This window comes from Nematostella vectensis, chromosome 10 (assembly GCF_932526225.1).
Source record: "Nematostella vectensis chromosome 10, jaNemVect1.1, whole genome shotgun sequence".
In the NCBI taxonomy this organism is placed as follows: Eukaryota; Metazoa; Cnidaria; class Anthozoa; order Actiniaria; family Edwardsiidae; genus Nematostella; species Nematostella vectensis.
The window spans coordinates 11626175-11647530 of record NC_064043.1 but is presented as its reverse complement, the minus strand read 5'-3'; the positions used below and the strand labels follow the sequence as shown (position 1 = coordinate 11647530).

At 40.2% G+C, this 21356-nt stretch overlaps 2 protein-coding genes across 3 annotated transcripts in view; one reads left to right on the top strand and one right to left on the bottom strand.

Moving 5' to 3' along the window:
- The first annotated feature begins 3200 nt into the window (after positions 1–3200).
- On the top strand, positions 3201–19300 carry LOC5510588 (fibulin-2). The gene is made up of 18 exons (XM_048733562.1): positions 3201–3423; positions 3975–4041; positions 5078–5229; positions 5785–5808; positions 6278–6482; positions 7201–7385; positions 7834–7990; positions 8102–8221; positions 8608–8730; positions 8800–8928; positions 9033–9155; positions 9626–9745; positions 10649–10771; positions 10856–10978; positions 11069–11191; positions 11579–11704; positions 17775–17915; positions 18422–19300. The coding sequence occupies exons 2-18, from the start codon at positions 3981–3983 to the stop codon at positions 18697–18699; spliced, it is 2313 nt and encodes a 770-aa protein (XP_048589519.1). The 5' UTR covers positions 3201–3423; positions 3975–3980; the 3' UTR covers positions 18700–19300.
- LOC5510587 (neuronal acetylcholine receptor subunit alpha-7) overlaps positions 18857–21356 on the bottom strand; it is a 26577-nt gene continuing 24077 nt past the window's right edge. For both annotated transcript variants that reach the window (XM_032379791.2, XM_032379790.2), the window contains exon 8: positions 18857–21084. In XM_032379791.2, coding sequence (XP_032235682.1) covers positions 20101–21084 — 984 coding nt within the window. In that variant the 3' untranslated portion in view covers positions 18857–20100. The remainder of the gene's footprint in view (positions 21085–21356) is intronic.

Sequence of the window (21356 nt, the reverse complement as noted above, 5' to 3'; positions counted from 1 at the left end):
ATGTTATTAAAATACATTGTTTAAGCTTTAAAGTAAAGTTAACCAGTTGCACAAATAGCGGTTTCAACTTTATTTAACACTGAATAAACTACGTATTCTTCATTGATAGAAATATCGTAATGTTTAGATTATGTGCGACGGCTTGCTTGAACAGCTTGGGTCCCCAACTTCACGCCTACTTTAGATTAAATTTGTCTTCTTTTTAAAATTTGTTTCTTATTTTATGTTGAATGATATGTTATAATAGAATTGGTTTTACCGGTTGCTAGAGATAAAGGTAACAGGAATGTAGCTTGAATTGTGGGAGGTTATCTAATGCCTAAGTCTTACAAGTAAAAGAGGAGTCACATTTTCATGGTATCCGAAGTGGAAAAAAAGAACTGTTCAGCAGCTAATGGATCTCAGCTAATTTGGTGTAAATCGTGAGATAATTGATAAGAAGGGAGTGTTTATCCCAGCAGTGTCGTTATTTGTTCATATGAGACCGCTGTTTAAATACGAGATCAGTGATTCACACATAACAGGTGGTCTAAATTCCATCTAAAAATAGCTTGCAACGTCCTTATCAATTTTACATTACCTTTTCTGTATAGTTGCCCTGATGAAGGCTACTTATATTACTTATTAACCTTATTTAGACCGGGGGGGCTTTTGAGGCCCCCAGCACCTTGGATCTGTAATAATTTTTAAACTAGTAGGGCTAGAGCATTGAAATTCTAAAATTTATCTGGGATCAGTTTGGTGTAAACAAAATTTTGATATGTGTACCCTGGTAACCATAGCAACCAAGTTTTGAGACATAGATTTAATGAAAATTAGGCAAAACGCTTTAAGTCGTTAAGATCAACTATTCATACGACGTGCTCAACGTATCCATGTCATATAAACGTTTTATACCAAGTTAAACCAAAACAATAAAAATTTACATCTCTATTTTAGGGGGGAAAGGGTGGTGTTTTTGTCAATTTTTCGCCTTCTCGAAATGGTGATTGTAAAAATAAAAAAAAAACATTCATATCCACCTGAAATCATTAATATAACAAACTTATGCTATATTAAAGGTACCATGCCAATCAATGACGTCATAGATGTCAGATATTGTTGTCATAGAAACAGTGTCACTAAGAATATATGTCAACTGAGAGATAATAAGATTATCGAAAAAAGACATACAGAAATACATATCTAAAAAAATATTGCCCGTTTCTGCTCACTTCGTCGTCGTGACGTCAAAAAGACATTTTTTTAAAGAATATCGGTGGCTTATTGAATAGGAACTGATTATGATAACTTATTTGTATTTTGGATGTTCTTTGCCAAGGTTTCGAAAGAATGGCTATTTATAACCATATGTTCTTAAATGACGTCATATTGACGTCACATTGTGTTGCTATGGCAACACCATATACCATTTTGTTCCTCTTTTGTCAGATAATGATTATTTGAAAATTTGGTCATAACAGCTCCAATGATTCAAAGGTTACGGATGGGGGGCCGAAAGAGCCCCCCCCCCTCCCCCTTCGTCAGAGGAAGCCCCAAAAAGCCCGGTCTGAATAGGGTTAACCGAGCGCGAGGTTTTTTAAGTTATAAGTTATTTATTATAAGTTATAAGTTATTAAAGTATTAAGTTATCTATTATGGCTTTTTTTTATATTTGTAAGAGAAGGAAAACTTATGCTGCTAAAGTGAAGAAACCCTTTCTGGATTTACAAGCCACCAGTATAAAATAATCGATTTGTAAGATTTGTCGATTTGTAAAAACCACCATCGAAAATTGCTTTTTTCGCCGATTTCTTTTATTTTATTTTTTTCCTTTAGATTGGTTGTCTTTAGGGAAAATCGTCTTCAAACTCCCTGTGTTATGACAATTTCCCGCCATAATGATTTTGCAACGCGCCATAATGATTTTGCAATTCGAGTGGAAAGCGACGATCAATTGGGACTAAATTATTTCACAACATTGTCGGTAAAAATTCAGAGGATGTCTTTAATAAGAAGTTCTGCATTTGTGAATGATAAAAAGCATTGTGTGGAAATACGAACTTTATTCCACTGAATGGTAATCACTGCGAACAAAATCTTTACGAACATCAAAAGCGAAGCTGTCAGAAGGTCACTGTCAAGGTAAACAAGTTGGAAATAATATTGAGGAAAAAATAAATAAGATAAGTAAGCTTAAGTATGTAATAAAACTCACTGTTTGAATATAACTATTGAAACTTATCCTTGCAGGAAAGTGGCAACAAATTGCTATTACAGTTGATTTTCTCGAGTGAGATGTCGGTCCGAAAAATTTTGGGTAACGACCACGGTCGGACTGATCCGGACTGCTCGACAGCCAATATGGGTGCGCCATTTCACCGGAAGTGGTTGTTGCCATATAATAAAGTTTTTAGCCATGATCTGTCGATATTTTATAAAGAGCCAGCCACAGACCTGTAATAAACACATTATTTTGCTCCTATTCTATCGTCGATTTCCGATCTTTCATTTGACTGTTCTGTGTAAACTCACAAATAGCAGTCTATTAAACTAAAATAAAGTGATTTATTGCTGTGATAAGAGCATTGGTATCATAGCCGTAGTTAGATTGCGTTTCACACTAAAAAGTTTCGCTTTGAAAACCGTCGTTTTTCAGGCTCGCTAAGCCATATCCTTATTAATGCCATATTTGGAATTTCGCTTCACTCGCTTTTTTTTTGGATGATCTTTGGTTTCCCCCGCTCTCCTCAGATCCTCAGAGAGCAGACAAACAAGTCATTGATTTAGATATTTTCTCTCGATCAAACATAGTTTGTCTTAATGGCATATGGGAGACTGGGGCGAGCATGTGATGATTCCTGTGGTAATGCAAAAAATGAGTGTTCCTCGGTCCTATTCAAAATATTGGGGTTTCTGCAAGTTTACATGAAATTCTCAATTCATACACCATTTAGAGGCCAAAAAGGCAAGAAAATTAGTGGACTTCCAAATGATGTATGCAATCTCCTTATAAGTCAACAACTTTTTTAACAAATATGTTTGATACTTTTTCATATTTATCTTTTATTTTACATTTGGGGGGAGGGAGGGGAGGGTAAGGGAGAGGGAGGTAAGCCACATGCATTGCTTGTATTTTGAAGGGTTAACGCTATTTTCTTTATTTTTGTGAAATTTCTTTCATACTGCCTCCCGCAAACTCCGGGTAGCTACATTTCCTTTGATAGCGATTACTTAATTATGATCCAGTGGTTTTAAAATAGGTTGCGGTTGGTTTTCTAACACCTGTCGCGATCCTATTATTTGTATCTAGTTGAATCATCACACTGAAATACATTCAAAGAAAAGTACTAGGCAAACAGCTTGTTGTTTGGAATGTAATCTTCATCAAACTTGCTGTTGGTAGCGATGGGATAAAATAGCAGGGTAGAGATCGCGATCAAGGTAAGGCGAGGGTAAAATTATAAACTCTTTTATTCAAACTTGCGTTAAGTTTATTATGATACGAGAACTTTTTAATACAATGTCGGAATGCAATGTTGATTAATCTTGATGGCGGCAGACAGTGGGATTAACTAAAGAATTATAGAAAACGATTGAAAAAGTGACTAAATCATAAATTTGTTTCGTTTTCAAACCCGCGTTAAGCTGTGAACATGATACGATATTTTACCGTTAAGCAGAAGGAAAAAGAATTCCAATTACGTAATACTTGGCTCATTTTTCGAATTATACTTCCTTAAAATGAAGAAAAAATATATCTATTATGAAACAAAAGATCACGTTTTATGACATAAACAGATAAAAACACGCGAGCTAATTAATTTCCACACAAAAGCTGCGTAATACGTTTCTAATCACTGTATCAATATAATATCTTTCAGCAATTCATAGCTAGTCGTCAATGTATACTCGCTTCTTTCAGTATTTCCTGGAAGTCGTCAAATACTCTTTTTCAGTCCGCTTTTTTAATGTGCCTTACTTTGCTCTCTCAGTATTTCATGGATGTTGTCGTACTATTTGTCATTGTTGTGATACTTGGAGCTGTGGAACACTGTCAAGGTGTGTATGCACAAAAGGGAATATAGCACTCGACTACATGGCTGAGGATTTGTTTCCCTTTGTATTTGTGAAATTCGTGCATTATGAATAAAACAGGACGAAGACAAAGACGATTGTTTGCGTATTTACAAACTCATTCCTGTCAAATCACACTTTAGTGGTCTATCATTCAGTGCTTTATTCTGATTGGTTGACCTACTATAGCCACTAGGTTATAGCCTATCAGTAGCGCAATATAACTGGTTGGATACCAAAGAATGGCAAATGATCTGACAGTTTTGGCTATACAGATTGACCAACAAGACAGTGTGATTTGCCTAAAACAATTATTCTTCGGGCCTTATTATAATGTTTCCTAGCCTATTGTGAAGGGGTAAATGCCTAAAACAATTATTCTTCGGGCCTTATTATAATGTTTCCTAGCCTATTGTGAAGGGGTAAATGCCTAAAACAATCATTCTTCGGGCCTTATTATAATGTTTCCTAGCCTATTGTGAAGGGGTAAATGCCTAAAACAATTATTCTTCGGGCCTTATTATAATGTTTCCTAGTCTACGGTGAAGGGGTAATGCCTAAAATAATTATTCTTCGGGCCTTATTATAATGTTTCCTAGCCTATCGTGAAGGGGTAAATGCCTAAAACAATTATTCTTCGGGCCTTATTATAATGTTTCCTAGCCTATTGTGAAGGGGTAAATGCCTAAAACAATCATTCTTCGGGCCTTATTATAATGTTTCCTAGTCTATCGTGAAGGGGTAAATGCCTAAAACAATTATTCTTCGGGCCTTATTATAATGGGTTAAATAGTGTAGTCACATATTTTTTCCGTTCTCTTAATTTCTCTCCTTCTTTCTTTATCAATCCCTCTCTAATAACTTAATCTTTTTTTATCAATTACATTCGTTTTCATTGGTATGAGTCAAGGATTTAAAGCTATGATTTTTATTCTTATCTTAACTATCTGTTTGCTTATTTTCTATACCCCAAAAAGCCTTATTTTAAGGTCGTACAATACTTATACACATTTTGTCCCAGGCCAGATTGCGTGCTGGCAAAATGTGACGACATGGCAAGGCGTTCTCAAGTCTCCCGGACATCCGGGGTCTTACCAGAACAATCTCGACTGCTATTGGTTGATCGCGGTTTCCCCTGGCAACATGATACAGATTACATTCAAAGAGCTAGAGGTAAAACAGCACACGTGACATCACGATCACGTACATCACGATCACGTACATCACGATCTATTGTCCACTTGCAGTTAGCAATATACGTGCTTTCGTAGAAAAAACTATAAAGCACAAGCGAATTAGATAAAAAATGCATTCTAGATCACTCTAAATATGTCAAAATTCTAAAAGTCAAACGTCTTTTGGAAAAACTACAATGAAAAAAAAAACTTTTTGTTCTTTCGGAGGTTTTCAGATTTTTAGTAGGTCCACTTTAGTTTCGCACCCTTCCAAGAAAAATCGTGGTAACGGGCCTGCACTCTAACACTTGGGATATCTTATTGTTAGTGGTGGGAAAGTGCAGAGCAATGCTTACACTAGATGATTTTTAATGGCAAATGCCTCACTTTTCGTTAATCTTTAACAGAACTTTTTAAATCAAGGTTGTACGTCCTGAACCATGACTTGTCCGATAGATAATTGTCCGGTCCATAACTTGTCCGGGATACTTAATACCCAAATAAAAAGTCCATTTAACAAAACCTCAAAGTATAATCTTTTCTCTTCCATCAGCTTTCGTCGCTCCTCGAAAGCCAGGTAAGAGAAGAGAAATAATCTGTAATGTTCTAATTGTACAGACCTACATAAATAATACCATTGAATAGCAGTTACTTCTTTAGAAACTTAGGTCAACAGGATCAGCGAGTCGGGGCAGAAGGCGGCGACACTGTAAGAGGGATAAGGGTAGTACTAGTTGGTCCGGCGAATGCTTTTCTGCCGGTAGGCCCTACCAACAATGCAGGTGCAAGTTTTTATTTTTTTTTTTTTTGCTGAAATACGAGAAGTCAAGTTTGTTATCCCGTGTTGAGAGAACAGTTTGAACTAGATTTTTCTATCCCGTGTAGGGAACAAGCACAGCTAGAGAATCGAGATGCCCCGTGTCCCGGGAATTTCTATCGGTTAATCTTTAATAAGCCTACTAGCGTTTGTTTTATTGTTTAATTGATAGAAACTCCGTGTCTCATATTACATACTCAAAGTGGCTTTTCCAATATTTTATCGACAGAGTGAACAACTTGCAGGATGCCCCAAAGACTATATCGAAATTCGTCATGGCAACAACGTGACGTCGCCATTACTCCGACCAAGAATATGTGATGCGGAAGTGACGTCAGACCTACAGGAAATGACGTCAAATAGCACTACACTGCTGATACACTTACACACGGACATTAGTGGTGGGAATCGTGGATTCCTTCTTTTGCATCAAGGTAGGGCGTGGTCATGGCTTTGCTGTACTCTTAACCGACAGAGCAAAAAAATGGCATGAAAATTTCCAATCCTCAATAAATAAGCTCAAGATTCCGCATACAAGGAGTTTCTCTGACAAGAAGCTTAATTCCAAATTTTAAAGAAATTTAGACGATATGAAATTCAGATATTAGCGAGCAAATTTGGCTTAATTTCTGATCAGAGCCCGACTTCTCCCTAAAAACGAGGAGAATTCATACTTTGAACATTTAAAAATTGCACTTCAAGCCTCATTTCTCGAAGACGAATCCATAAGAAAAAAAATGTATTTTTGATATGTTGGTTTACATACCATAAGGAACTTCTATGCAAAAATTCAAGCTTAACATAGACCTTATTTTGGAAAAACTTACCATTTTTTTGCTCTGTACTCTTAACCTCAATAAAACAAACAGTTTCTGTGAATTGTTCATAACGTACCCTTGATAAACCCAACGGTTACTACAATTCAATAGCTGATTATGATTCTTCACTTATAGTTCCATGGCTCTTCCCGACTTTCCTCCTTGAATAAGGGAAGGTTTTCTTATCTCCATTCAGTCAGATTATAGTGGTTGGCTAGCTGATCACACAGTATTTAAGTCCTAATTAATGCTTGGTTTGAGTTTCTCCACTAAAAAAATGTATATAAGAGGAGTGTTGCTAATGAAAAGGAAGTCTTACCAATTGAATCCACAGGTATTTGTAACCGTCGTCTGAGTTATGCTACTGGCGAGATCACGTCACCAAATTACCCCAGCACATATCCGGCTCAGGCTTCTTGCAGCTGGGTGATTGACAGAGGGGCGGGGTTTAGCGTCCAGTTAATATTTCGTGAATTTGAACTGGAGAACCATACAAGATGTTTATACGACTATGTCAAGGTACATTATCTGACAAATCAGACACATCAGCACCGTATTGTAACAGCTCTTTGTCTATCTCCTTCACATCCAGAAAATGTGAACAAATACTATGTTTGTGAAAAATTTTAATGATCGGATTATAAGCTGGCACGAAGTTTTTGTTTTTAGGGGTTGGGCGTATTTGCTTATTGATCGTCGGATATCAAAGGTGGTCAATAAAATGAGTCATGTGTCAAATTGCAGTTTCGGAGTACTCCTTGATGTAATTTAGTATAAAAAAACATTGAATGTCAACAAATATCATTAAAAAATCCAAATCAGTTTCCAGGTAGAAATAAAACAAAAAGTACAAAGCAAAACTCAAAAGGTATAACAAAATTCGGCACATTCATGTATCCGTTCTAACGTGTTGTAGCATCAGTCTCTATTCATAACAAATTTTAAAATCTCATACTCCTTCCAATAGGTCCAGGATGGTGGATTAGTAGGATCTCCGACAATAGCACGTCTGTGTGGCAAACACGAGAATTTCTCTCTGACCACCAATGGTCCCATGAGGATTTCCCTCGTCTCCGACAAGCATCAGGCTTACAGCGGCTTTAGAGCGACTTATTCAACTTCAGGTATGGCATTTGGAATAAATGGCATTTTCTTTGGAAATCATTTTCTTGCACTTTTTCTGTCTTGTTTCTCTGTAAATATAATGATCAGTAGCTTTTGTTTGACATGCGCAGATAAGGACGAGTGTCAGAACAACCCTTGTCCATTAAACTCCATCTGCTCAAACACGATTGGTTCGTATGACTGCGCATGTCAGCCTAACTATGTCAAGTCTGGTGAGCGATGTATTATCGGTAAGTCAGGTTACGACAAGCGGTAGGGGAAGAAAAGAGACATGGGCTAGTGGAAAGGGGAGGGGGTCTTTTGTGCCCGTTCCTATGTGTATCTTTTGCCGGTTTTTTATTTTTCTCAACCCAGAATTTTACTTTTTGCTTGACGAATTAGTGGTTTTAAGGATTTCTTAAGGAGGTTCTTAAGGGTTTTTTTCAATCTTAGTTATGTATCATAATTGTTTTGTTTACTTTTTTACTTTTTATTTTATCTTTTCATTGTCTATTTGATTTCTTGGATCTATAGGATCTATATTATATCATTGTTATTATTATTTTATCTAAATATCAACTGGGTATAGAAAGAATCACCACTCTGCTCACTATGCCTCCCCGTTGTTTTCTTACAGCCGTTGACTATTGCTTGAAGTATAACTACACTTGCAGTGAGTTTGCCCAGTGTTTCAATGGCCCTACCAATCACACCTGCGCCTGCAAGCAAGGCTACAGCGGTAATGGTACCTACTGCGCAGGTGCGTAAATTTAATCTAAGAAGCTTTTAATTTCAAGTAGTAAAAATGACCCAGCTATTATCCTTTTAGATATTAATGAATGCACTTCTAACTTCACACGTCATCGTTGCCATAACAAAGCGACTTGTACAAATACAATTGGGTCGTACGACTGTGCGTGCGTCTTGGGATACACCGGAAGTGGATTAGAATGCGTAGGTATGAGCCACTCTGAGAGTTCACACCACTAGAAATATTTGTATTGCTAATCGTTTTGCAACAGATGACCATATATCCGCGCAATATGTTTTTCTCTTTTATAGACGTTAATGAATGCTCTACGAGAACTCACAACTGCCACTTCAATTCCACGTGCACTAATACCGTGGGCTCATATTTGTGCGCGTGCAAAGGTGGATTCACTGGAGATGGAGTCGCATGTGTTGGTAAAACTCTCTATTTATGTGAATAAGACTAAATCAAAAAGCACAAAACCACGCAATACAAAATCTTTCTTTTTCTTCAAAGGCAGACCATCAAGCATACCGAATTGAATCTGCACGGCTTATTTCCTGGCGTCTGCTCATAATCCTCTAGTAAAATTTAAGTCACGGCGTATGATTTGTCAATAGAGACATCTAATTGGTACATCTTATATCCTTGTTTATCTGAGAGGAGGACAATCCTCAGCTTTCAATTACAGTGGAGCCTCCGCATAACCGACACCCTCGGAGCCGAAAAATATGTCCATCATGGAGGTTCTATCTAAAGATTGTGACGGGGAATGTGAAATCGAGCTCTTTATCCGTTATATGAGGATGTCCGCTGGGTAAAGAACCGTTATAGGGTAGCTCAAATGTACCCTTTTCTTCTCTCCTGTATCTCACACGATGGTATTATCATGTGAATTAAACAGATGTGGATGAGTGTGTCGAAGGCAATCAATGCCATAGCAATGCGACGTGCAACAACACTATTGGCGAATACACATGTACATGCAATGTTGGGTTTACTGGAGACGGATATGAGTGCAATGGTATGTTATTTTTTAGTGATTTGCGTCTCGTGCAACAACACTTGTTTTAAACGATGTTACGCTAAAAGAAAGTAATATGTTAAATGCGCCTTGTTTGCGAACACTCTCCGTGTTTGATTAGAAAACCCGGTCAAGCTACGTTGCGTTGGGTAGTAGCTCGGATTACGCAATGTAACTTGACCGGGTTTTCTAGTCAAACGCGGAGAGCGCGTCGCATACAAGGCACATTTAAGCTAAATAAGAGGGAAATTCGTGGTTTGTTATCACATATCAATATTTGGGTGACCTTAAATCTCGCTCGGCCAATCTCTTGGAGGCCTGGGTCTAAGGGCTTTTCAAGACTTGTGTGATAAAGATTTGACCAAGCGATAAAGTTTTTTTGACACAATTTTGCCTCGAGTCTCAAATTGAAAGGAATCAGCATTTTTCTCCATGTTTTTTGGAGATCAGGGAGCGGGAAAACTTTAGCTCTTCTAAATATGGGCATCAATGCCCATATAAGGCAATGCATACGAAGGACACTATCCGTGGGGAATATGTTTGATATGGAATTTGGCCTAGCAAACACTGTTCCTACCGCCCTTGCACAAGCAAGAAACACGCAAGTGACATTTCGTCACGCAAGTAATATGTCGTCACGCACTAACATGTCATCACGCAAGTAACATACTATTACGCTACATACAAACAAGAAACGTCGACACACAAGTGACATGTCGTCACGTAAGTAACAAGTCTTCACGCAAGTAATATGTCGTCACGCATTAACATGTCATCACGCAAGTAACATGCTACTACGCTACACACAAACAAGAAACGTCGACATACAAGTAACATGTCTTTGCAAGCAATATATATATCATGTATGTACATGTTGCCAAAGTAATGCGGTATTTTTATTAGATACCAAAGAATGTGATGATGGTTCACATCTCTGTGACAAGCACGCCATCTGTACCAATACACTTGGAAGGTTCAACTGCACATGTGTAGATGGTTTCCATGGAAACGGAACTCATTGTAAAGGTATCATTTAAATGGCAGGCTCATTTGATACGCCTTTACTATATTCGGGTACGTCTTACGTACGCTCTGTTTCTCTTATTTCAGATGTAGACGAATGCGCGCATGCGCTTCACAATTGTCACACGCACGCGATTTGCATTAATACCGTGGGCTCATTCAATTGCTCATGTGAGGCTGGTTTCCATGGAAACGGGATCGACTGTAAAGGTGAGTAAGATCTCTATAAAGGCCTTTTTGATAGTCAAGAAAAGGCGTACGTATTTAAGTGTAAACGCTGATTATTTTTGCGCTTGTCAGATATGGATGAGTGTGCGCTTAGTCACCACGCCTGCCACGCCCTCGCCAGCTGTAGCAACACGATCGGGAGCTACACGTGCTCTTGTAACGACGGTTTTCAAGGAGATGGGCGCTACTGTGGTGGTTGGTATCTTCATAGGGACAGTTCATGTGGGACTGAGTTTTATCAAGATACCAAATATCGCTATACCGTTCTCGGCCTAATAAGACATGTACCATTTTTATACACTCTTTTTTTTAAAAACGTCTAATTCATCGGTGAGGCTGGCCCGTTCTTTTTTATCGAGCATTTTAAAGCTGGAAATATTCCTAAATTTCCGTGTATGAACATTATTCACGCTTTTAGAATTTGGTGAAATCACAGAATGGACGCTCGTATAAAAGAGTTTCTGATGAAAAAAGAGTGTATACATACATCGTTTTTATTAAGATTAATAATATTTGAGCTTACATAATTTCAACGATAAGTTCAAGCATCTGGTACTATGACTTCTTTGTCTTTCAATGCAGATATCAACGAGTGTATGGAGAAGTCACATGACTGTAGAACTGGCTCAATATGCATCAACAAACACGGCTCATTTACCTGTCCGTGTAGAGACGGCTACGTGCGATCCGGCATGCATTGCGAACCTGGTAAGTCATGTCACATGTAGTTCTAAAATTGGCTGTGGGGTCCGGCATGCAGTGCGAGACTGGTAGGTAACAAGGGCGTGTAGAAACGGCTGTGTGCAGTCCGGAAAGCAGTGCAAGCCTATAAATTATGTAAGATTCAAGAGACGGATAAGAACAGACGGGGGCTTGCAGGCCCGTAGGAGGCAGGGAGACCGATAAAAACAGACGGGGGTGATCATCGGCAAAATTGATGTTAACCCTAATAGTTCATGGGCCAGACCCCTAAAAATGAGGTGGTCAGGCTTACTGGGAGGGACAAGTGTATGCTATCATACATTTTTGGAAACCTTGAGACCTGTAGTTTACGAAAATGGTTGATAGCAATCATAAATGAGTAGCTTTATAAGTGATATCACGTGACAAAGTGACGTCATTGCTTATAACATAGAATTTTAGAAAATCTATCTGAGTACCCCGTAGCTTAAAATCTTTGATCCATACAATCGTTTTTAGGCATAGATTTACGACGAACGTGCCGCCGAAACATAAATTTAGACATGACGCATTATAAACTCAATATTGCGTATTTCAAGGTGGTCTCCATGGCAACAACCCAGAGAATTGTTATTTTTTTATAAATTGTTTTATTTTTGCTGAAATTATAGTAATTTTCTTAATGCGCTCATTTGCTCATAATACAATACCATCCATTTAAGCAATTTTAGGTATATCAAGCCAGGAAATTTAATGGTCGACGAAAAATAGACCCTTAAAATAGCCATCACAAGGTGGCCGCCATCTTGGATCCGCCACCTTGGATTTTCGGTTTCTCTTATTGTTTGATAATATCTCGGCGAAATTTTTATAGTGGAATCCAAAACTGGACACAATTGTAAGAGATGGTGACATTAAATCTTCGTGTATTTTACATTTCACCTTAATATGCCGATGGTTTTACCTGCATAAAATATCAATCCTCTGCTTCTTCATCTGAGCTTTCTTCCTGGTTATCAGCAGGATCCTTTTCCTCCTCCTCATCCTCGGGTGCACGATTCTCGCAGTTGAGGAGTTTGCACATGTCAGTACACTTCAACCCACTGCTGATGCAGGTGCATTTTGGAGTACTGCACGTCTTCTTACAGGTGCAAGACAAAAACTCTAGAAGAGCTGCGGAGCTGGATCAGCCGTCATCCAGTGGTACGACAAACCGCCTTCGTCATCGCGAAGCCAACCGTGGCCAACTGGAGAGGGGACTTGGGGACAGTATTGTAGACTTCTTTTCCATATCGCAGCTCGATAGTTAGCACGCAGTGCATGCAGCTTGGGACAGGATTATTGACTTCTCCATATCGCTGCTTGATAGTTAGCACGTAGTGCATGCAGCTTCAGGCTGCACATGGGGGAAGCTGACTTGAGTTGATTTTTCCCTGCCTTGCGCAAAAAAGCCTATAATAGATGTCAAAACAAATTATTAGCTATTTTTTCTACAATATTAAGAGTGCATGAAATAAAGAGAGGCTAAAAAAGAGAAAGATGTGTGTACTCTACCTATAGCGCAGCTCGTTGACGTCTGATGTTCCCGCCAGAAAGCTGTACATGGTGCACGTAAATTCCTGAATCTTCTGAAAAAGCTCTTCATCAAGCTGCCAACGCATTTCGATTTCTTGGAACAGATTAACAAACGATCTGTTTTGGTAAAGGAGCTTAAGTGCTTTGGCTTTTCCTTTTTCAAAGAAAGCACTCACACTGTCACAGCCTGTAAAGGCATGAAAACCTGAAAGCGCTCTGCACATCTGGACGCCAATTACTAGGACGACTTTCGAGACATCGACATAGGTTGTTCTTGACTGCTTTGTGGTCTTGATAAACAGAGGAGAAGCAATGAAGCTCCTAAGTGACAGAGCTATGATGAGTACATCGGTGTCCTCGGACGATATCACGATTGCATATCCTGCTTTTGCAGCGTGCGAGGCATGGAGCAGAATTCGAGTATCAGCTTCTTCTTGTGTTGATTTGAGATCGTCCCGTATCCTTGTGCCAGTAGATGATATCTCAAGGCAAAGTTCATTGTTTGTAACAAAGAGATTGTTACCGGACAGCTTCTCACTGTATCGTTCCTTCTGCCACTCTTCATTTATGAATTGAATGAGCTGAGACTTGTTGCTAAAACTGAGCAAAAACTTGTGCCACTGATGAACGCGATGGTCTGGCTTAATACTCCTAAATTCGTGTCCTGCCGTGGAGCCTCGTCTCTCTCGTTCTGCATTCTTGATGGACTCCTCTTTGTAGACATCGAACACTACATCGATGCGTTCACTGTCCCTTCCTTCATTCAGGGCTATAGATAGGACCGTCTCTGCAATTTTAGCAAATGCTTTTGATCGCCTTTGAGTTTTTGAACAACAGCCATCCCATCTACTATTATTGCGCAAGTCTTTGGTATCGTGTCTGCTGGTGTTACATTTTGCTTGAGCTCGTTTGCAAGTGATACCTTGTTGTTTTTGCGAATCGTCCCACTTTCAGAAGCCAAGGCCCAAGGCAAAGATCCTAAGGGATGACACAGCACGTCGCTTATCTTCAGCTTTTTGTTCTCCGCTATCAGTATCATTTGAGCAAACAAAGCGCGATCTGCCTTGATAACTACTTTCCTTCCCGATTATTGCGAATGCCAACCTTTTTTGACTGATTTGCAAACGTCTTCTGCTTTTGTTTCTTCAATGTGTCATGAAAATTCATGACTGGTGGGTCAGATTGGAGTCTCTCTTGCTGAATTTCTTGAAGGCATTCTCTCCAATAACTTCAGCGTTTAAGAGATCTCTTTCGACGTCCGGTAATGCAAGCTTGCCAGTGGATAAACAAACGAGCTCTTCCGAGTCACCGCAGAATAGATTAATCCAACTTTCCTCCATGATTGTCATTAAGGATTTCATGCCTGATTCATCTCTAGCGATTCTGCTCTTCTGCAAGTCATTATGCTGAGCTGCCGATGCGCTCAAATGTAGCATCTCCGTAAGTTGGCAGAAATATACTACGGTATTCAGCAATAAGATAATACTTACTGACTGCTGCCGGCTTTAGGCTGAATCCCTTAGTCCCACCAGGCGTTTGCGTGTCTTTGTTGACCGTTTTTTCGCACGTTTGGTCGACTGGTATCCTGCCGTTGCGTTGTTGTCTCCAATCTGCACTGAGAATCCCCCTGATCTGAGATGAGCTGCGACATCAGGATGCTCAGTGTCGAGGTGGGACATCTCGGAGAGATATGCAGAGAGGTACCGAGCATAGTTAATGTTATCGTACGCAAAGCACAACGAAATCATGTCCCTCACACAGCTCAAGTGCAGTTCCCAGTTTCCTTCCCGTGATGCACGCAAAAGTCCAAGAAGGATTTCGACCATCTAAATATACGACATCCAGAACGCTGACAAATTTCCGTTTTGAGTGCGAAGATACACCATGTACTGTTTGAAAAGGTTTCCGAATTTGTCGAATGAAGAACTCGCTAATTGACGCTCCAATTCATCCTCACAGATATCATTACATAATATCTCAAGCCCTCTGAAAACATTTTCTACTAGATCTGTAGACTCTTTGTGGTTTGCTGCTACCCAGGGTCTAAATCCCTTCCACATCAGCCTCATCAGAGCCTCATACATAAGCTTATGGAATCGCACGCCGCGGTTGTATCTTCGGCCTTCCATAACTCCAGATAAAGATCCTCCCGCTACAACACCAGATTCCACTGCCAAGTCTCTCAGACCAGCGTCTTGAAATGTCTTTCCTATGATTGAGAGCAGCGTACATCACGTGTGGAAAACACCCATTCTTGACACAACATTGCTGAATTTCTCAGGATGCTTCCACTGTATCTCTATCGCCTTAGCATAAAGCGCCTGGTCAAAAACAAGTATCCTCACTAGTATCTCGTGTACAGTTGACATGTCAGTGGCTGGAGCGTTAATGGTGGGAAGATATCCTATCCAATCCTCTCTTACATCGACCTTATCACGTACGAGAAATGTTGAAACCAGTCCAACCACTTGCACGTTGCTTCTCTTGTGCGTGGAGACGGACCAGAATCCAAAGCAGATTTTTCTTCCAAGCTTCTTCAAGGATAATCTCTGAAGTGACCTCGATGTAACCTCTCGAGGGAGGACCACGGCGCTGACCGGCGTTGTAAGGGGCAACCTCAGTATGAGGTTTATAATTTATACTCCTCCTTTTCGTTCTGGTCATCTCCGTGTTTGCTTGAGGTTGGGGATACGGACCAAAATGTCGTGCTTGCACAGCGATACCATTTACTCTATGCGAAGTTCCAGCGCTAGACAAAGTCTCTTCCAAACGGTCGATATCGTCCCATGCAAGAGTGGTACTGACATGCGGCTGAATAGACTCTGGCAGTGGGACAAGATTATCGGGGGTCTGAGCCATTTTTTCCATACAAAGTGCCGTGTTAATTTCCTCGATTTGGGAATATGCTATACCATGCCCGCATCGATTAATCATTTGAATGAGCTCAACGTTGTTTGTCAAGGTTTTAACTGCATATGGCAATAATACTTGTTTAGGGGGTCTTTGCTTCCCCCCAGTTACGGCATATACGATGTCTTGACCGAAAGAGTTAACTAGACGCTGAATTCTTTTCCAATCGATTGGATAGCTCGAGGCACTCTTTGTCGAGACGCGTCGATGGAATGACGATCGGTTTGTTATTATCAAGAAGATCTTCAAATTGCAAGACCTCGCCAAATTCTGACTGTAGCTTACGCTTAAGGTTTTTAGCTCGCGCTTCACCAGAAATGCGCAATGTAACTAACCTCGGATTTTGGAGCAAGTCTGATCGAATATAAGCAAAAAGCTCCTCAAAGGCTTCGCTTTGCAGATCATCGAGCTTTTCTTTATCAGCGGTGTTGGTGTTTGTTTCGACAGGCGTGGTCCAGGTATACTCGCGGTAGCAAGACCTGTGGTACCATTCCTCTGCAGCTACCAACTCCCGCGACACTTCTGCAAGTATTCTAGTATCTTGTTTCATAGTTGCGGTGTCTCTTATTTTCATATCAGCACGCAGATCCCGAAACAAAGTAATTTTTTCTCTATTTCTTGAACATTTTTCGTATTTATCCTTTCGGCAAAAAATTTCACACTTTCTCATACACCCGACTTTTTGTGGTGGAATTTTCTCGAAAAGATTTTTTTGTTCCTTCGACTTGGTCGTCTTGCTGTCGGTCTTCTAAGACTTCAAATGACGAGAGTTTATCTAGATCTCTTTTTATGGTAAAAACGCTTCGGCATTGCCAATGGTAGCTTATAGGGGGAATTTCTTCGTCACCAAAAGAATTCTTTAAATACAAAAGTGGTTTAAATTTGCGAATTTTAGCCGCATTCAGTAAACATTTCCAAGATGCTATATCTTTTGGGAGCAAAGCTTCTCATCGGGAGAAGGAGAGCCTCTTTTCCATGTTAGATCACGTTTTTCGAATTTTTCAAATAGTCAAAACACCACTAAAGCTACCGATTTGAGACTGCTATCAAGCGAATTTGGAAACTCTTCTGAGTTGTCTGTTATGTTATACCACTCATCCTTTGTCCCTTTGAGTAAGCCTCAGCACCCTCTCTGGCCCATTGACTATAAGGGGTGGCACTTTGGGCGTGGTCAACAGAAATTCTTACCCCTAAAAGATAGCAAATTGGGTGTGATCGAAGGAATTTTTAACCCTAAGAGATATAGCAGAATCGATAAATAACGTTTAAACAGTCGTTTTGGAATAGCAGTTAATCGAGTTTTATACCCTAAGGCTAAGTTCAAACGTCGTATTATCCATGACGATATTCAATGCAAATGCATGCATAAATCGCGTCGATTGTTTCATCTTCATTTGCATGCATTTGCATTGAATACGGCTCATGGATCGTACGGTTTTTGAACTTAGCATAAGAGATAGAAAAATCGGAAAAAAATCCTTCAAAACCTCTTAAGGGATAGCGGTTAGTAGAAATTGTATACCCTAAAAGATCACTTTTTTCTTATTTTCTGGAAAATTTCCCGTTATTCCTTCCAAGAAACAGAAACCCTAATTTCTATTTAAAATTCTAGAAACTCTTCGGTCATCCAGTGCGCCTTCAGCAAATATCCAGTCTCTCTCGGGCTTGGAATTAGGGCTGATCTCTGGCGGTTTAGTACTGGTACTAGTAGCGGCCGTGGCAGGAGGCCTGGTGTACTGGAGGATTCTACGAGGTAACAGCCGAGAATGTTAAGTAACAATTTACAACCTCCCAACATATTTAAACTTTTGTTCTGCGTATTTCCTACTAGTCTTTGGCTAGACGTAGGTAATAATTTTCAATCTCGATTGAAAATTATGAATCGTGAAAATTGAAAGAGGATTTAAAACAGGTTAATCACGCTTACATTTTACGCTTGCGCGTGATATCGGGTCTCACAGTATTGGCTAATTAAAATCAAATATCGTGAATAAAGTACAGACGTTTTCTTGCAAATATAACGGTTTTTTTTTGTAATTTAAAATGCAAACCAAAAGTATGTGTGGAATGTTTGTCATCTTCTGACGAATCAAATGCAAAAAATAAGGCTTTGTTTTTAGTTTGCAATTCTAGCAAATTGGTAAATGCAAACATTTCATACATATTTCCACTGTTCACGGTTTTACTGATCGCGTGTAATACGATTATAACAACATCTCTACTTTTCTTTTTGGTAACTGATTATAAACTTGTTTACAGGAAAGCGTGATACAGAACAAGGAGGGGAAGAGATGGATGAGTACATCACGATCGACCGAAGAGCTCAAAACTTCCAGGACTTCCACAATGACGCATTCTACGACAACAGAAGCTTTAGTGATGAAAGAGAAACGAGATTTACCGAGCTCGAGTACTGCGAACGTCTTTCTCCAAGAGACGAACACAAGACTACGGAATATCAATCTCGAGATAACCCGCTAGCTCGGACGAACAGTTTTAAACTGAGATCCCCAATACCAGAGTCGATCGAAGTTTAGGTTCGTCAACTGGCAGGAAAACATTTATCACTCTGTGGGATATTACAGTCATTAATTTTGAGAAGGATAAGTGAATATGGCTCAGCATAAAGCTTATACACTAGGCCACACTCAAGGTTGCAGGGTTGTTTATATAACATTTGATCACGTCTCGCGATTTGGACTATACCAATACTAAAAATTTTATTTCATTTCAAATGATTATGTATGCTCTTTATGGCAAACTAACGACCTTTCTTTTTGGATCCCAAAAGGGTTAAACAGAACCGAGATTTCCCTATTTTTGTGATGTACAATACACCTGAAATGTGAAATTTTAGTGCGAAAAATAGCGGGATCAGGATTTGGGGCAGACTTATGAGCAAAAGCGGCCAGGAAACGAAATGAAAAAAAAAAAAGTCTCCGGGATACTCGAAAAGCAACAAGTTTCCTGTTGAGGGAAACGACCCTTAAAAAACAGTTATGCGTGTGCTATGTTAAAAAAAAGTAAAACTTGTAAAGCTGACTTCACTGCATGGCTCCCCTACCATAGTTTCAAGTGTACAGCTCATAAAACCTTTTGTGCATTGTTCGCTTTTTAATAAAAAAAATGAGTATAAAATCATGGCCTTGGGTTTCCTCTTATTTTCTTGGTTTGTCCAAAAATGTGACAGTTGGAAAAAAGTCGCCGTTTCTAGAACAAAGAGGCAAAGACGTGGCACTGGAGCCTTGATTTGCCCATCATTGCGTTACCTTGAGCGAACCTACAAAAACGTAGGGAGAAAACCACCCGACAGCCTCTATCTGCTGGAGTGCGTCGGACCTTGTGGTCTACGTCGACAGTTAATTATTAAATAAAACATTTAAAAGAAAAAGTCGACAACAACGCAGAGGTGTTTTTTTTTTAACCCGAAGAGGGCAGGTATTGGCCTGCCGAAAAATCTTTTTTTAAAGCAATATGCGTTGTTGTCGACTTTTTATTTAAAGGTTTTACCTTGATAGAGTTAGATATGCATCGGCATGGCGCGATATTATATTAACTGTGGTGTCACATGACACAAGATACGCTAAGGTTGGTTCTCACTAGGACGCAAGCGTAAGCGCAAACGGAAGCGCAACACAAGTGAGAATCGGTCAAACACAAGCGCAAGCGCAAGAAATTCAAGCAGTTGCGTTCTCTTGCGCTTAATATGTTCTAGTGAGAATCGGAAAACTACGTGCGTTCCGCTTGCGCTTACGTCCAAGTGAGAACAACCTTAAGTTTTCATCACAAGACACGCACAGATTTGGCCTTCCTTCAGTAAGTAATGCGTTACCATTACATATGTCACGCAAGATCATGACTTTGATTATGTTGATTGCACTAGGCAACGCAACGTGTTCTCTATGAAGTTTAAATACCAGATAGGAACTCATGCATTCCTACATCTGAGAAGTATCGTCATAGCTTGGTATCATGTTGAAAGTGACGACGATTGACGTGAACAGCAGTGAAAGAAACAGGTAAAAGCAGAACCTGTCAATCACGTGCGCGGCGTACACCCACTCCTCCCTGGCGAGAGACGACTGCTCCTGGTCTTCCATGGCGTCCGTCAGCCTTTTGATCCCCTCAACCAAATGGTCCTGCCTGTGGATGATGCCCCCTAGCACACTCATGCAGTCATGGTGGTCGCGCCCGCAAGCAGTTTTTGGCATGTGGTCAGAGGAGTTTGATGAGTCTTTGCGCCCGCGGTATGGCTGGTCAGCGGCGGGAAAATCGTTGCGCCCATGATAGGGCTGGTCAGCAGTATTTGAATTGTTGCGCCTGTCGTACAGCTGGTCAGCGGCACGAGAGTCATTGCGCCCACGGTATCCCTGGTTTGCGTACTCACTGCGAGCTCTGTATGGATCGGATGTTGAGTCGAGGCGGGCGCGATTCAGAGGATCTGGAGGCGAGTCGTTGTGGTAGCAATTAGTACGATACTGATCGAAAAACACCTCCTGACGCCCGCGGAATTGGTCAGAGTACAAATTGCGGTCGCGATGGCTGTTTAAATTGTCAGCGTACATGTCAGGTGGGGAGAGAACTTCACTGCTTCGACGGGAGACGGATCGATAGACGGGAGCCGCTTTGAGTTCTTGCAGACACACCTTGCAACTTATGTCAAAGCTTGTGTCCACGCCTGAGTTACGAGGTTCACTGGGACGTGCACCGTAACCATAAATGATGCTGCGCAGCTGTGCACCAGGCTTGGCTTTAGTGCCAGATTCTTCTTTGGCTCTTTGATATTTCACATGCGTGACTCGAAGAAATGGGCCAAGCCTGTTGCAGACGAAATGACGCATCCAGAAAGGCATCTCGTTGATGTCGGGATTCGTGTGGTAACACTGCAGCACAAAACATGTGGCGACCAGGGACAATCCAACCTGCCCCAAATGAGTTATGATAGATCATCAAAATTCATTCTCAAAACACGGTGAATCTTGTTGCGCAAGGAATATTACCTGCTTTGGACCAGGAGCGATTGCTCGACCTGTATATTGCGCACTTAGACAGAGAAGATCAGTTCTATGAGTTCTTTTACGAGTGTATGCGAGTGTGGGCATGTAGACAAGTACAGTACCTGTAGGATGGAAAAAGTGATGAAGACGCTGATCAAATGTTTAAATCTCTTGACGTGTATGCGAGCTTGGACAAC

What these genes read in the sequence shown, in the direction of transcription:
- LOC5510588 (XM_048733562.1), top strand. Translation starts at nt 3,981, where the DNA reads ATGGATGTTGTCGTACTATTTGTCATTGTTGTGATACTTGGAGCTGTG. An exon ending in GTTTATACGACTATGTCAAG is followed by an intron (nt 7,386 to 7,833) that starts GTACATTATCTG and finishes TCCTTCCAATAG; the next exon opens with GTCCAGGATGGTGGATTAGT. An exon ending in AGACGGATATGAGTGCAATG is followed by an intron (nt 9,746 to 10,648) that starts GTATGTTATTTT and finishes TATTTTTATTAG; the next exon opens with ATACCAAAGAATGTGATGAT.